Here is a 15,717-nt window from a genome sequence, read left to right on the forward strand (position 1 = left end):
TGTGTGTGTGTGTGTGTGTGTGTGTGTGTGTGTGTGTGTGTGTGTGTGTGTGTGTGTGTGTGTGTGTGTGTGTGTGTGTGTGTGTGTGTGTGTGTGTGTGTGTATGTACTGTGACCATAGTTCAGCATATTTGCCCTCTCTCTCAATCTGCCTGCCAACATTGTTTGCATAATGAGGAAATCCATCTCACTCGCATTTACTTTTCCTGTTTCACTTTCGGATTGTTTCATCTCCAACCTTAACCCTAACTTCAACTTTTACACTATTTTCATCTCACGCAATTTCTTTGTCATACTCTTGTGTTTCCTTACTGTAACTAGCTTGTCCATTTAAGTCTTTACAAAAGCATGAATAGGGTAATCTTCTCTTGAAAAAATGTAAACATAGTGACACATACTGTGTACTGTACATGGGTGCACTATCCTATTTGTAAGTAGGGCTTGGTAACATGGAGAAAATCAACTATTACATTTCTCATGAAATACCTCAAATTATTGCTACGATGTTGTATGGTAAAATATTGGTTCTTTAAAAAAATCTTGGAGTGGGTTAACTGTACAACAGGCTGGTACATTCAGAAAATGACATGCCATTGCTGTGTACTGCCTTTAAAACCATGAAAATACACTTTTTGATTTAAAAATCTAACACGATATTTATTCTCATTCCACTATATCCATATACTATTGATATATTGCCCAGCCCTACATGTAAGTTACAGTTATTGACATGCTGTCAGTGTGTTCCATTATTGATCTGTTTCAAGGTCAACTGCTAATCAGACAGTAAACCTAACCCCTTTATGGACAACAGGTTCATTCACAATTCAGTGTCACTGGGTTTGTGAATGGGCCTGCATCCGTTTATCCCAATTATTGCTTATATACTTCCTTTGCAGGACCTGACACCTGTTGTACAAATTAACCCAACAGATGCAACATGTGTGCTGGTATTGTAAGGCTTCTTTGATAATGTTTAATTTCCAAATAACAGTTGGAAATGTTTGCTCGGTAAGTGTACTCTCACCAAATAAATAAACTCACGAAAAACCAAATTGACAAAAACACCTATGACATCTAATATCTAAGCCAACATGGGACATATATCACAATACAATCAAATGCTTTTTGCCATTATATTAAGAGAAAACATCAAACTTATAGTTTTAAAAATGCAAGTCAGAGGATATTCCAAGTAATGTTCCAAGCGCTGATTCAATCTAGCAAATCAACCACTTTTTCCATTCAGATTCGTCTTAAAAAACAGTTTAAATACCAATACAGCCATTTGGGAAACTAAGATAGATGTCTTACTTTTGACCTTCTGTATTACTTTTCAGAACTGGCTCAGGAAAACCATCTTCTGGTGAATATAAATGTATCTTTGGAATGGGATTCTTGTGAAGCCAGCAGCCAAATGGCTTGCTCAGATGTTATCCCTGGTTTGAGCTCATTATCCAAATGTCCACATTGACGCTTGTTCAGTTTTCTTATCCAAACCTCGCCTTACAACCCCAATCTACTAATGAGGTTTTAAAAAGAAGCTCTGACAGAAAGTAGTGCCACAGAACTGCTGTATACATGGCCTTATAACCTGGTTCCTTGAAACAACAAGGTCTGGTAGCAAAATGGGTCATAGGCCTACTTGTAATGGCTCTCCACATGACAAGAGTGTCGATATGTATCCATGACTACTGGTCCCAGGACAGCTAATTACTTTCCAGATGATTCTCAGCTGAAAAAATAAAAAATGTTGCTTTTCTTTCCTGTCCAAAACTTTTCTATCTGCAAAGAAGGTCAGGGCATGGCCATTAGCATCATATACCCGACAGTGGCCATAGTTTTAGTTCAATGAGCAGTTATAATGAGAGCAGGATCTCATTTCCATTCAGCAGAGCAGCTTCATCATCACCTTAACTGCCCCTGAATTTCTCGCTTTCTGTGCTATTTCACTTACATAACCTCCTTAACCCTAATTTTACTTTAACCCTAATCCTGTTCTTAATCTGCCATTGATCTCAATGTGTACTCAGGCCTTCTACAAGTGTTTTCAATCCCGCAACAAGTTAGACACATGGAGCCAACAGTATGTGGCTGATAATGGAACAATACAAATACATGAAGTGCCATTCTGACTGTCTTCAGTTCAGTTCTACATTTAGTATAATGCCAGTTTAGATAGTGTCCTTTTAGTTCAGTATTACATAACAAACTGTAAAGTCCACTGAGACAAATGTAAAATTTGTGATATTGGGCTATTAAAATAATCTTTGATTGATTGATTGATTGTATTAAACAAGATCCAAACCAAAAGAGATCAAAAGGTTAACGGCTTAACTGCCATTCTTTGGCAAGATAATTCATTCATTATCATTTTTTGACGTTTTTTTTGCTTTTTTTTAACTGAACTCTTTAAATGAGGAAGTACTGTAATGAGTATCCCAGCTAGGATTTGGTCAAACAAGATAACTAAAGGAAGTGATGATGGGAATATCCTATGAGCAGGGTCTGCAAAACCATGTGAAGCTATTAGCACCATTTCCATCCAAGTTAAAAGAGACAAACAGAGAGAACACAAATAGAGACATTTCCTTATCTCCAATGATTTTAGATTATACAATAGCCATGAACTAGCTAGCAAACACACAAAACATGTCTGGACTTGGTGTTCTTTCACTTGAACCAAAGGAATGGAAGGATACGGCAAACATAAAAAGAGAGACACACAGACTTATCCACAAACCAGCACAAAGCCCCTACCTGGACATGGCGATCTCAGCCTTCTGCCGGGCGATATCGGTCGCTTTCTGTGCTCCCTCCACGGCTCGGTCCACCTTCTCTCGGATCTTACTGGCCCGGAGTGGGATCAGGTTCTTCCTTTTGCCGCTCACTAGAATGTTCTGTTTGTACTTCCCTTCCTCTTTCGTGCCATCAGGAAACGTGGTGCAGCCGTAGCCGTGACGCTTGTTGCTAAGCCACTCCCCCTCGTACTGCAGCCCGTCGGACCGCCGGCTCACACCAAATCCGGTACGCTTGTCGTTCTTCCACTCCCCGCAGTAGGTCTCTGTTGCCGTGGCGTCCACGTCATCATCTGCGACAGCCAATTCTGCATCTGCATCTCCAAGACTGAAAGGTAAAAAGTGGCATTGGTTTGGCTGGCATTTCATTCCGTCAAACATCCTACATATAACTTTAACATTAACGGAAGAGTTGTAGATGTCAGGTAAGGTATAAGGGCCTCTCATAACGTCACTGAAAGAGACTTGTACGCTAATGGCAATGATTTCCACTCCTGTGTTGATAACGTATAAAGATGTAGTCAGGAAGTGGTTAGCTTAGCCTAGCATAAAAACTGCAAGTGGGGGAAAAACAGATAGCCTGATCAAGAATGTATTTAGTCTTTCCAAAAAGCACAAAAAGAGAAACAGAAAGAGAAAAATACATTTTATAGAAAAAGAAAACATTTAGATTTATGAATTTATGAGAAGTTTCATGTAAATCTTTGTGGTTGCCAGACTCTTATTTCAAAGAAATACCACATGTTAAGTTCAACAATCTATTAAGACTGTTTCATTCGTACACAAACGGAAATATAGAGGAAATATCGAGATTTTAGCGTAAGTTTCAAAAGTAGATTCCCAGAGGCCTGACTTTAGTTTACAAAGAAATATTTCAATCATTTTTCGGGATGTCCTATGTAGGATAAACATCTGAAGGACTTGACAATAGATAAGGGCTTCACTGATGTTACCCCCCATTCTTTTGTCCCTGTATATTCATATAAAGCAAACCTCTGTATGAAACTCCCCCCATGCTGTTCAGTCCTTTAGAAGTTAGTAGGGAATAAAACACGTCTTCACATTGGCTTGTTTTCATCCTCCCTCCTCTGGCCTAGATTTTTACTTCCCTTTAGTATGTTTTTCACAGGCCAAGCCTAAGCTGTGTCTGTTTATATTGTGTTGCCAGTATGAGAATCTTAAACATCAGAAAATATTGTATAAATTGCAAAACATTCCATAAAAAGGATGTATTTAACCTTGCATTCATATAGGAGCGCTGAGAGGCGATTTTGTATACATGTTTACAGCAGTAGAGTGGAAAAACCTAGAAGTTTTTCTCCTTATCAGGTATGCCAATAATTAATCAGACCTGATAAGCTGCTGTCAGCCACTTTGCCAACCAACAGGGTAAGAGCTGCTGACTCGTGTCGTCAAGTAATTGGTACCTTTATAAATAGACCAACTCAATCCAGCATACCTGGAATTTTCCATTAAGCCTTTCTATTGGTAAACGATTGATTCATCACATCCGGGGTCAAAATGTTCCTTTTTATACAATGAATGAAACGCGCCATTTGTGTCATTTTTGAGTACCTATTAGCTATTCCAGTCTATGAATAACTATTGGCTGGTGTGTCCAATCCAATTGATCAGAGAAGAAAAACAAGTGGAGTAGAGAGGTGAGAATAACAGGCTTAACACTGGATAAGACAATGTAAACTTTTTATCAGGCCAGCTGACCAGTAACCTGATCTTTTGACCTAAAGGCCAATTTGGACAGGGTTCCAATCCATTTTTAAGACGCTTAAATAGGACAGGTGCGTTTTCTTACCTTGAATCCTTCAATGAAGGACGGTTTGCTTTCAGTAGGCCTACTTCCTGTCCTATCACTCCTATCTTTCTCCCTACTTTAATGAATTTCATTACCCAATGACAGTTGGGTAATGAAATTACTTCTTTCTGATTCTCCCATTAGTGCAGAATCACCCAGAAGAATATTAAGGGTTTAATGTACCCATGATAGAGACATTGAAACAGGTTGACATGTTCCTATGTATAACAATACATAACGGTATTGGCAGATGAGAACCTCAATATTGGACAATTTAGCTAATACCTGGATCAGGTTCAATCCCAGCATTTTTCAAAATTCTTGCTTTCTACATAAGGTGCTTATGGTAATTGGTTTGGGAAAGACCTTAGTTAAAAGGAAACAGTTAAAAAGTAAGAGAGTAAAAAAGTGAAACATAAATGCAGTCCAACTGATTTTTGCTCTAGACCTCCTACCTCACTAACTAGCAGGTTGAAACCCTCCCTGATCTGTAGTCGATCTTTCCCACCACAACCCATCCATCATCTACTCCTGTTATTACCTGATAGTAGAGTTGATATCAGACGCAGCAGAGGAAACAGTACTCATCCCAGCCTCGCTCCTGAACGAGCTCTGTTTAGACCTCTGGGAGGCCAAAGAACTCCTGGACTCAGACTTCCTCAGCTTGAGCCCGGACAAGATGGACCTCCGGAACAGTCCGCTTTTTCTCTTTCCCTTAAGCAGCTCAGCCTCGCTGTGCGCCGTCAGCACAAAACCTCCCCGAGACACAGCGGGGCTGCTGCCGCTGCTGCCTGTGCTGCACATGGAGACACTGGTGGTCAAAGTGCCAGGACCAGGATGAGTACCAGGAACCACTGCGCCGGTCCGGTCCAGCAGAGCTGTACCGTTGCTGTGCTCCGAACCGGAGCGTAGAGAGTTTATGGAGGTACGGAGCGGAGAGCGGATGACTGCCGCCATGCCATATGGGACACTCTGCCGGACTCCGTAGCCGTGCCGCATTCCTCCGACCCATTGGCCTTGAAATGTTCCTAAAGAAAGAAAAGTACCTATTAAATACAAATCTCCATAAAAATTCTCTGTAGTCACATACAGTAATGTCTAATTATTTTCAAAGATTTGAAAGTTGGTGATGCATTTACAGGATGACTAGGCTACTAGTAAAACACTTATCTTAAATCATAAGATACATAGCCTTAATAACCCGAAAGCAGTGCTTGAGCATGCCAGTTACAGTACGTAAACATTTTCCTTTAATTACAATGAGACTTCATATTTCAATAAACAATGTTTAATCTGCGTTACAAAACTACTTTACAGAAACAGCAGAGTTGAGAGAAAAATAGGGGCAGTTATTTTACGGTTCACATCGGGAAAATGAAGTGAACCTTTTTTTTTCTTAGGTGTTGCCTCCAAAATGTAAGTGTGTGTGTGTGTGTGTGTGTGTGTGTGTGTGTGTGTGTGTGTGTGTGTGTGTGTGTGTGTGTGTGTGTGTGTGTGTGTGTGTGTGTGTGTCTGTGTGTGTGTGTGTGTGTGTGTGTGTGAGTGAGTGAGTGAGTGAGTGAGTGAGTGAGTGAGTGAGTGAGTGAGTGAGTGAGTGAGTGTGTGAGAGAGAGTGAGATAGTGAGTTAGAGAGAGACAGAGACATGCAGACCGGAAGGACAGTTCTCGACTAGGCTTCCCTTCCGCAGCGCAATTGCATCTTTTCCGTAGGAGAAATCCGGGAAAATCGTGAATATTAATGAGGGGAAGGCCGGTGATTATCCAATCACGTTGGTTTAATCCCTGATCCAATCCAAAAAGGCCAAACTCCACCACGTGATAGCATCACTTGCGCTTGCCTGACTGCTCTCGCATTTTACGGGTTTCGGGGCTTCGCAAGTTCGCATTGCAGGGAAGGATGTCCATGATCAGGAAATTTAGTTTTTGACTCGAGACATGTCAAGTAAAATAGGCACAAAGTCCGAGTCAAGTCTCGAGTTAATAGTATTCAAATCCAAGTCGAGTCGCAATCATGCCGAATTTGATCAAGTCAAGTCTGAAGTTATTAAAATCATGACTCGAGTCTGACTCGAGTCCAAGTCATGTGACTCGAGTCTACATGTCTGGTATGTACTGTAGTATGCTTCCTTCAAGTGGACTCCAGAGAGAATCAATCAACAAAATACTATGTGTCCAATGATGTTCTTGTATGTGTTCAGAGTACAACCAAGGTTTTATGCTTTTTCGGGAATGTTTCCAAAAAGGTTTTCAAGACAAAAGAACTCAAATGTTTGAATTGTTTACTGACCCACTTACCTGAGCTTTTATCAGATGGGAAATGGCAAATCTTTGATATTTATACTTATACTTCTAAATTTCAGTGTGTCTTTTGTCAATATGGGGGTCTATATGGGTTCAACTACATTTTTTGGCTCTTCTGGTCCTGGCTGGATGGAAGGTATATGATAACTGATGGATGTCCTTCCCTTTACTTCTGCATGGTGATTCAGATTGACAAAGATCAGGGTTTTTTACCTGAATAAACTTTGAGAAACATACCAAAACTGCAATAATTGAACAGCAGTATAAGAGTGCTAAAATGCTGCTCTGTGATACATTTTTCTGATTAAATCATTTTACAAAGTAATACTTTGAGGAGTAGTTCTGTACATGGGTGTCACTTCCTCTTTTTTGTCCATCTACTCCCATTCATTGCCACATTGTTGCTGCACTACCCGCTATCACTGCTGCATAAAAGTCCTTACATCCGCATGTTGCAAAAAAGTAGGCCATCTGAGTATGTGTGTTTGTGTCATTCCTCTTTCTCTCTCTCTCTCACACAAAGACACACACAAACACACACACACTCAACCGGAAGTGTGTGTACCAATAGAAGTGCAAGTGATCCATCACGCCTGCCCGTACCTCTGATGTAACAGCACTCTGATTCATTCTGTAGCAAACGCACTGGCTCTAACCAAACTACATGCCCATATATGGACTGCAACCACATTCTTCTTCTGTATCGCAAACACACACACACAAACATTTCCCTTGTGGGCTTAAGTGTCAGTGAAGTGGGAAGTGCTGAATGAAGCCAATATTATAAGCCAATCGTATTGTTGCTTACGTTCCAAGATAGTCGCACAGGAACAACAAGCACAAACGCAACACATCCACTTGAGTTAAAAGTGGGGTTGTTCCTGAATCTGCCCTTGTCATTTAGACAATGTGCTGCCTCTCATCCCTCATACAAACACATACACACATGAATAAAAACAGGCTGTGTCATAGACAGCTGGTCAGCACATCTGGCTGGGCCTTTGTAATCATGTCAGTACACAGCTGTACGACCATATGACAAACAGATCAAAGAACACACACACACACACACACACACACACACACACACACACACACACACACACAACATCCTGACTATTAGTATCTATGTCGGTTTGAGAGCTGGAATCAACCGCTTCGTTAATGACCCTCCGTACAGCCGGGCATGGTGTTTGATGAAAGACAATGATTTTATCACCTCAAATAACGTGTTCTCCGGACTCATCAAGTCACTCAGAAGGGCTGGGCAGGACCAAACTGAACACCATCTCGCTATCACCAACGAGGACCTCGAAACCCTGAGGAACTCCCGGGCCATGGACCCAAACACACCACGGGGACTCCTCAACAAGGTAATAATAATAATAGCCCAATAATAATAGCTACTTTATTGATCCCCAAGGAAATTGTTTTTACAGTAGACATTTCCTACATTACATTACAGGTGTGGTTCGATACCCAACTGCATTTCGGGAGAAGGGGAAAGGAGGGCCTGAGGAAACTCACTCCACAATCTTTCATTGTTAAACGAGATTCGGCAGGTGAGTTGATCAAACATTTCAAAAGTTGTTGTTATCATTAAGCCTACAAGCTTTTATTATTATCAGGCTATTATTATTATTATCCATCCATCCATCTTCTCCCGCTTATCCATCAGGGTCGCGGAGGTCACATCGACCAGCTCTGACTGGCGGATTCCAAGGCACTCCCAGGTCAGCGAGGAGACATAATCCCTCCACCTGGTCCTAGGTCTACCCCTCGGTCTCTTGCCAGCTGGATGTGCCTGGAACACCTCCCTAGGGAGGCACCCAGGTGGCATCCTCACTAGGTGCCCGAACCACCTCAACTGGCTCCTTTCAACGCGAAGGAGCAGCGGTTCTACTCCAAGTCCCTCCTGGATGACTGAACTTCTCACCTTATCCCTAAGGGAGATGCCAGCCACCCTGCGGAGAAATCCCATTTCGGCCGCTTGTATCCGCAATCTTGTTCTTTCGGTCATGACCCATCCTTCATGAGCATAGGTGAGGGTAGGAACGAAGATGGCCCAGTAGACAGAGAGCTTTGCCTTCTGGCTCAGCTCTCTTTTCGTCACAACGGTGCGGTAAAGCGACTGCAGTACCGCCCCCGCTGCTCCGATTCTCCGGTCCATCTCACACTCCATTGTTCCCTCACTCGAGAACAAGACCCCGAGATACTTGAACTCCTTCACTTGGGGTAAGGCTTCATTCCCTACCTGGAGTGGACAGTCCATCAGTTTCCTGCTGAGAACCATGGCCTCAGATTTGGAGGTGCTGATCCTCATCCCAGCCGCTTCACACTCAGCCGTGAACCGATCCAGTGAGTGCTGAAGGTCACAGACCGATGAAGCCATTAGGACCACATCATCTGCAAAAAGCAGTGGTGCAATCCTTAGCCCACCGAACTGCAGACCCCCTCCCCCACGACTATGCCTCAAAATCCTGTCCATGAATATCACAAACAGGATTGGTGACAAAGCGCAGCCCTGGCGGAGGCCAACCCTCACCAGAAATCAGTCCGACGTGCTACCGAGAACACGGACACAGCTCTCGCTTTGGGAGTACAGAGATTGGATGGCTCTGAGTAGAGACCCCCTCACCCCATACTCACGCATCAAAGCACATGTAGACCGGATGAGCATCCTCCCAGGCCCCTTCCAGGATCCTTGCGAGGGTAAAAAGCTGGTCTGTCGTTCCACGACCAGGACGAAAACCGCATTGTTCCTCCTCAATCTGAGGTTCGACAATCGGCCGGACCCTCCTTTCCAGCACCTTAGAGCAAACTTTCCCAGGGAGGCTGAGTAATGTGATGCCTCTGTAATTGGCACACACCCTCTGATCCCCCTTTTTAAAAAGGGGAACCACCACCCCGGTCTGCCACTCCTTCGGTACTGTTTCCGACTTCCACGCAATGTTGATGAGACGTGTCAACCATGACAGTCCCTCAACACCCAGAGCCTTCAGCATTTCTGGGCGGATCTCATCCACCCCCGGGAATTTGCCACTGTGGAGCTGTTTAACTACCTCAGTGACTTCCCCCCGTGAGATTGGAGTTGATCCCCCTTCATACTCTAGCTCCGCCTCTAACATAGAGGGTGGAGTTGTCGGTTTCAGGAGTTCCTCAAAGTCTTCCTTCCACCGCCCTAACACACTATCATTTGAGGTCAACAGCGTCCCATCCTTACTGTACACAGCTTGGATGGTTCCCTGCTTCCCCCTCCTGAGGTGTCGGACAGTTTTCCAGAACAACTTTGGTGCCGACCGAAAGTCCTTCTCCATGGCTTCTCCGAACTTCTCCCACACCCGCTGCTTTGCTGAGGCTGCTGCCCTTCGGGCTCGTCGATACCTTGCAACTGCGTCAGGAGTACCCAGGGATAACATATCCCGGAAGGCCTCCTTCTTCAGTCGGACGGCTTCCCTGACCACCGGTGTCCACCAGGAGGTTCAAGGGTTACCGCCCCTTGAGGCACCTAAGACCTTGAGACCACAGTACAGGCGTACAGACCTCGGCCTTGGTCCTGCCGCAGTACTGTCGTACCAATAATGACATTCAAAAACGGCCTCTCGTGTATGATTGCTTAATTAATATAATAAAAGGTTTCCTAAAAAAACAGAACTATCACATTCATTACGGAAGGATTTACAGTATCAGACTGCATTGGTTCGAGCTAGGTGTACCTACAAAACTGTCAACTTAGTGTGTGAGTGAATAAATATAAGTTTGCGGTGAGTGGGTTTTTAGCTTTTTTCATGATTCCTTGGAAGCACACACCCCCATCAATCAGTAATGCCTGAGTAAATCAAATATTCAGTGGGGCACCAGGCTGCTTTTCCAACGGTGGCCTGTCGCTCTCCATGGTGCTGAAATATACAGCGTGAGAAGGCAGGCTGGTGATATTCCTTCCAAGTCAAACACATTTACAGATTCTAAGTGAAATAAGTGGCTTAACACTTGAAAACATGAGCATCTGCCAGATGGAGGTACACACCTTCAACAGTCGGAAAAAAACTCAGCATTTTTCGACTTTCGAACAGAAACGCTTTCCCTGCTTTGTGACAGGAGACATGTCACAGCTGTTTAAAAGAAAATGGTGTGTACTTCTGTGTACGCAAAGGCCTCAACCCCCTAGGCCGACAGTTGTGAGGAGAATCTGCTTCACAACTCGCATGCCAAAACGATTTCACTGATTCTGCCCGGGGGCCAAACAGGAAGCACTCCCCGATCATACGGGGGCTATGACCGAGGCTGAGGCGAGCGTGGGCACGATGCAGCCGCACGGAAAGAGTTAACACAGAGAGATCAAAGCTGTGGAAACATCACAGAAGCAAAGCGATTTGATAACGCGCCAACCCCTGGGCTGAATTCATAATTGTCTATTTAACAAATGCGCGCGTCTGTTCTCTATTTCTAGGTTAAAGACCATCTGTCTCGTAGGGTCTGTCTTCATTCTTAGAAGTAAAATATACTTGTTAAAATCTGTAATATCTACCTGTTTGTTTAAACTCAATCTCATTCGTTTTTATCTTTTCATAAAAGTTCCGGAGGATTCAAAGTAGCTGACTTATATTATCGCCTCTGATACTAATTTACATGTAAATATGTTGATATGTGAAGCACAGCAGTAGGAAAGAGTAATCATGGAGCAAAGCAGACTGTGAAAGAGTTGAAATTGGTTATTTTATGAATTATCAATGTGTTGTTATTCAAAGATTGTCTGTGTCTTTATAAGTGAGAGAGGAGCAAAAAAGGAGGAATAAGACTACACATGGTCTATTTCCTCACACAGTGTACCTCGTCTGTCGTTGTTTTTACCAGTGGGTGTTTCAGTGAAATTTAGATTTAAGTTTATAATATTTATCAAATGCTCTAGACCACAGCTAACAAATGTATTCCTGTGGTGGATTAAGTACTCAGATCCTGTTCTTAAGGAAAAGTAGAAATACTATGGTCCTGAAAAGCTCTATTACAATTAAAGCAGCTAAATTAGATTATTATGTTATCCTGGTTTAATCACCAAAAAATGCATGTTATTGTGAAGCCTTTTTGATATCTTGTAAAAAAACAAGTTAAAGAGCAGATTCATATATGACTGTTCATATTTGTATTTGTTGTCTCTACTGTGACAAGTTTCCATGTTCTGATGTTCAAAAAGCTCTTTACTTTTCTCGTGCTGCCTGTGCTGCAGCACCTCTTTTCACCCTCTGTCTGAAACCAGAGCCCATTCTGCTCTGATTGGTTCGCTGGTCGGCTCTGCTTTGATTGGTCAACCGCTCAGAGATGTCACTCCCATTAGCCTATCACGAACAATGTGCTAAAATGTATAATTTAATAAATATAATTAAAAACAAGGGGAATGTTTTAAAGTTGATGCTGTGGTTGAGTTTCAATATTTCCTTTATTATCACCATTTATTTTAATTTAAAACCTTGTTATGACCTAGAAAAATGGTCATACCTTCTACCAATATCTCTTAACAGTTCAAAAGTACTAGTAAATCAAATGATCATAAATAGCCAAAAGAGTCAAAGCAGAAATATGTTAACATGGTGCAACCACAAACTGAAATATATTAATAGAAATCATTTTGTAATATTTTATCATTAAGCTGCTAATGTGAAATAAAATATATTACTACTGCGAGGAGAAAAAAAGTGACACTACCCTTGGCGAAAAAGCATTTTCCTGATCGACCTCTGTTATTAATGTTCAAATATCCTCTAATAATTAAGGTTTTAGAGAAGTTACTGTCACCGCAAACTCATTAGTATGTCCAGTCAGTATTGCATCAGCAGTGCTGCAGGGCAGACTTCCAAGATAGATATTTAGAGTTTTTATGTTTCAGACATCACTGCTAATCCTCAATACAAACATCAAACCACTCCCATTACATAAGCTAAAGCCTGCAGAGGGCTTGTTGTGGTAGTAGAGAAGGTACGTATTAGCATCTGCTATGAAAAAAAACCTACTGAATTATTTTCTGTACTTGACAACTGGAGAATATCTTTGGGAAATCAAACAAGCGATGTACAAATGCTGAGCTAAATTGCTATGCTTTTAAGCGAAATGTGGCACATGTTGGTGTGCGTCCCTGATTGCGAATGTGAGTGTTTTTCTGTCACTTTTATAAAGTGATGCAAACTGTAGAGTCAGAAATAGCAAAGAAGGAAAAAGACAGAACAATATAACATCAAGTAACCCAACATATCAGCTGGGGAGAACAGAAACATTTGCTCAGCTAAAAAGAGACAGATGGTTTCTTAAGACAGGTAGAAAAAACAACCGGCATGAAACAAGCTTTTTGAAAGACAAGACAGCAACAGAGACGCATAGCAGACAGACGGACAAGCTAAAGTATGGTCAAATCACTGAAAGCAAGGGAAGTCGGTAAAAAGCTAAACCCCTGCCTGTGTAAATCGCTGTGTGGGACCATTATCCGTTTAAGAGATTTTGCTTGGGCCCTTTTTCTGTCTGAGTCTTTCAGATTCCCATTTGAGGATTATCTATCTGCTAAAAATGACAGTAAAAAGACAGGTCATAACATGGCAGTCGGACATTTGAAAAAGTCCACTCTGATTATGTTTTGGTGACCTCATTGCATATTATAGTCCAATATAATCCCTGTACAAATACAAATGGGTTGTCTTTACTTGCACTAACCTTTTGACTATCCAAATTAATCTTACAAATAATGGGAAACAAACTCAGGCATCAAATGGCTGGCATGAACACCAACAGACTCCTTAGAAAAAAATTGCAAATCGAGCGTTGCAGGAACCCTAAAACAGGGGAATGAGTTAGAATTTTACAACTTCAGGTTCCCTCCGCTGGAAGTTTCTTGAATGGGTTTTTGGTTAGACTTTTGAAATAAGGTCTGTGGTTAACACAAGCTGAAGAGATTTTCACGTTGTGTTCTGCCACATAAATTCAGTGAGACCACTAAACGTCATCACAGCGAACATTAGCCACCTTAAGCCTAGCAGTGGTGCTACTAACAGTAGTTTTTTACCTCGAGTGATTTCATTGACTATTCAAAAATCAGAAAGTGGTGTTAACGTTTCGAGATTATCTTGCTGAACAACATTTTTAAGTTTCATAAACATGACTTGGCCACGGGGGTTATTTTCTGCAATATGCCCAAATATACTCTATAAGTCTCCACAACATTAAATCTGTCTGATGTGGTCAGAGAGACAGTCCTGTTTATCAAATGAAAAGGTTTGATTCCTGCTCTACCCCGTGTGTTCATCAACATCCAGGCAATCTGATGAACCATCCGTGACCAACCCATAATTGAAGAAAGGACATACTGAATCTTCTTAGGATTTAAAGACACCTCGTGGAAATCTGGAAAGGCAGGAGGACCTGCCAACATCCCTACTTTAATAGGGTGGTCTAGATGCTCCACCCTCTCTTTGATTGCGATGCACGCCAGCTGTAGCTACTGTGCAAACTAAGGAGGGATAACAGGCCTATCCTTCCCAGGCAAAGTGCTTAACAGGATCATCTCGAACAGAATAAAGGTATTAGTCAGCATTCAGCTGCATACAGCCACAAGAGAAGCACAGTAGATTTCATAGAGAACAGACTGGTAAAATCACAACTCTGTGTATGCAGACTGAGCAATGGTTTTCCGCTCTATATCTGTGTTATTAAAGCAACATGTCACACCCTATGTCCGGATATGGGGTTGCAGAAGAGGTCATATTCAGAATAACAGCAGAATATTGAGAGAATGTAAACATAGTTATTAAAACTTCATATACTGTAATATGGTTACTTTTTCCAACACCTTGTCGCTGCATTGGTGTTTCCTCCTAGGTCTGATTCTAGTTTATCAAAAGGTTTGGATGCAAATGTACTGGTCTACTGATTGATCTACTGCTGTATGGGATAAGATGTATGGGGTATCAATGTTAAGTCACACACATGGTAGGTTGTCATGTTGTGTCCAAATCCTTGCACTCTGTCAATTTGTTAGAGTTCAATACGAGGTCAGTTCCTCATGAGTGTTCAACAGGTGTCAACTTTCAGGTCTGAGCAGTGATGTTTATGCAGAAGTGCCAAAACAAATGGTGTTTATTGAAAGGCTACATGAGGCTGGCCCGTACCTCAAGCACAACTTCACAATAGGTCTTTTGAAATGGATATTTAATCATATGTATATAGCCTTTTCATCTGCTCAATGACAACTTTGAGATTTTTTATATCCATGACATCGAACACAAAAGTTACAGTTTGGAAGATCTCTGTTTCTTTATTTTTTCTGCATCTATGGCAATAAGCCAATAAATATAGGTATTTTTTCAGTATTGTCGCATAAGAAACCCAGTTCACAACACTGCGAATGCAAGGACTTTGATCATTGGGCCATATGACCAATCCCCATTGAGTTCTCTTTATTTGAAGTTAGGTTGCAAAGGAAGCACTCCAGCAGAGAATATCACATTATCCTTCATTTGTTTACAGCATATACCGTTTAGATATTCTGAAATAGGCCTTATAATGAATCTAGCATTTTCCAATGAAGACATAAGGGATATGCAGAAACTATTCAGGCTTTAAGGAGCAGTCTTTGAATATGTTGGCCAAACGCAATCACAGTATTCTTTTCAGTTTTTTTTGCAACAGCCTCTTTCTCGTCTACTCATCAGTTCTGCATTCTACAAAAAACAGACAAAAAGTCTGCAAGGCTGAGGTAGAGATGCAAGCCCGAAAGAAAATCCACTATTACTGGTTGGAAGAAGAACCAAATTTACCAGGCAGTCTG

The 15,717-nt window shown here is 41.8% G+C and overlaps 1 protein-coding gene across 3 annotated transcripts in view; it reads right to left on the bottom strand.

The window, feature by feature from the left end:
- The window catches only part of jph3b (junctophilin 3b), a 50,650-nt gene that overhangs the window by 22,834 nt on the left and 12,099 nt on the right, over nucleotides 1-15,717 (bottom strand). For all 3 annotated transcript variants that reach the window (XM_063876961.1, XM_063876947.1, XM_063876954.1), the window contains 2 exons: nucleotides 5,152-5,638; nucleotides 2,760-3,125 (listed from right to left, as the gene is read on the bottom strand). In XM_063876961.1, the coding sequence (XP_063733031.1) occupies nucleotides 2,760-3,125; nucleotides 5,152-5,638 (853 nt within the window). The remainder of the gene's footprint in view (nucleotides 1-2,759; nucleotides 3,126-5,151; nucleotides 5,639-15,717) is intronic.

This window comes from Eleginops maclovinus, chromosome 2 (assembly GCF_036324505.1).
Source record: "Eleginops maclovinus isolate JMC-PN-2008 ecotype Puerto Natales chromosome 2, JC_Emac_rtc_rv5, whole genome shotgun sequence".
In the NCBI taxonomy this organism is placed as follows: Eukaryota; Metazoa; Chordata; class Actinopteri; order Perciformes; family Eleginopidae; genus Eleginops; species Eleginops maclovinus.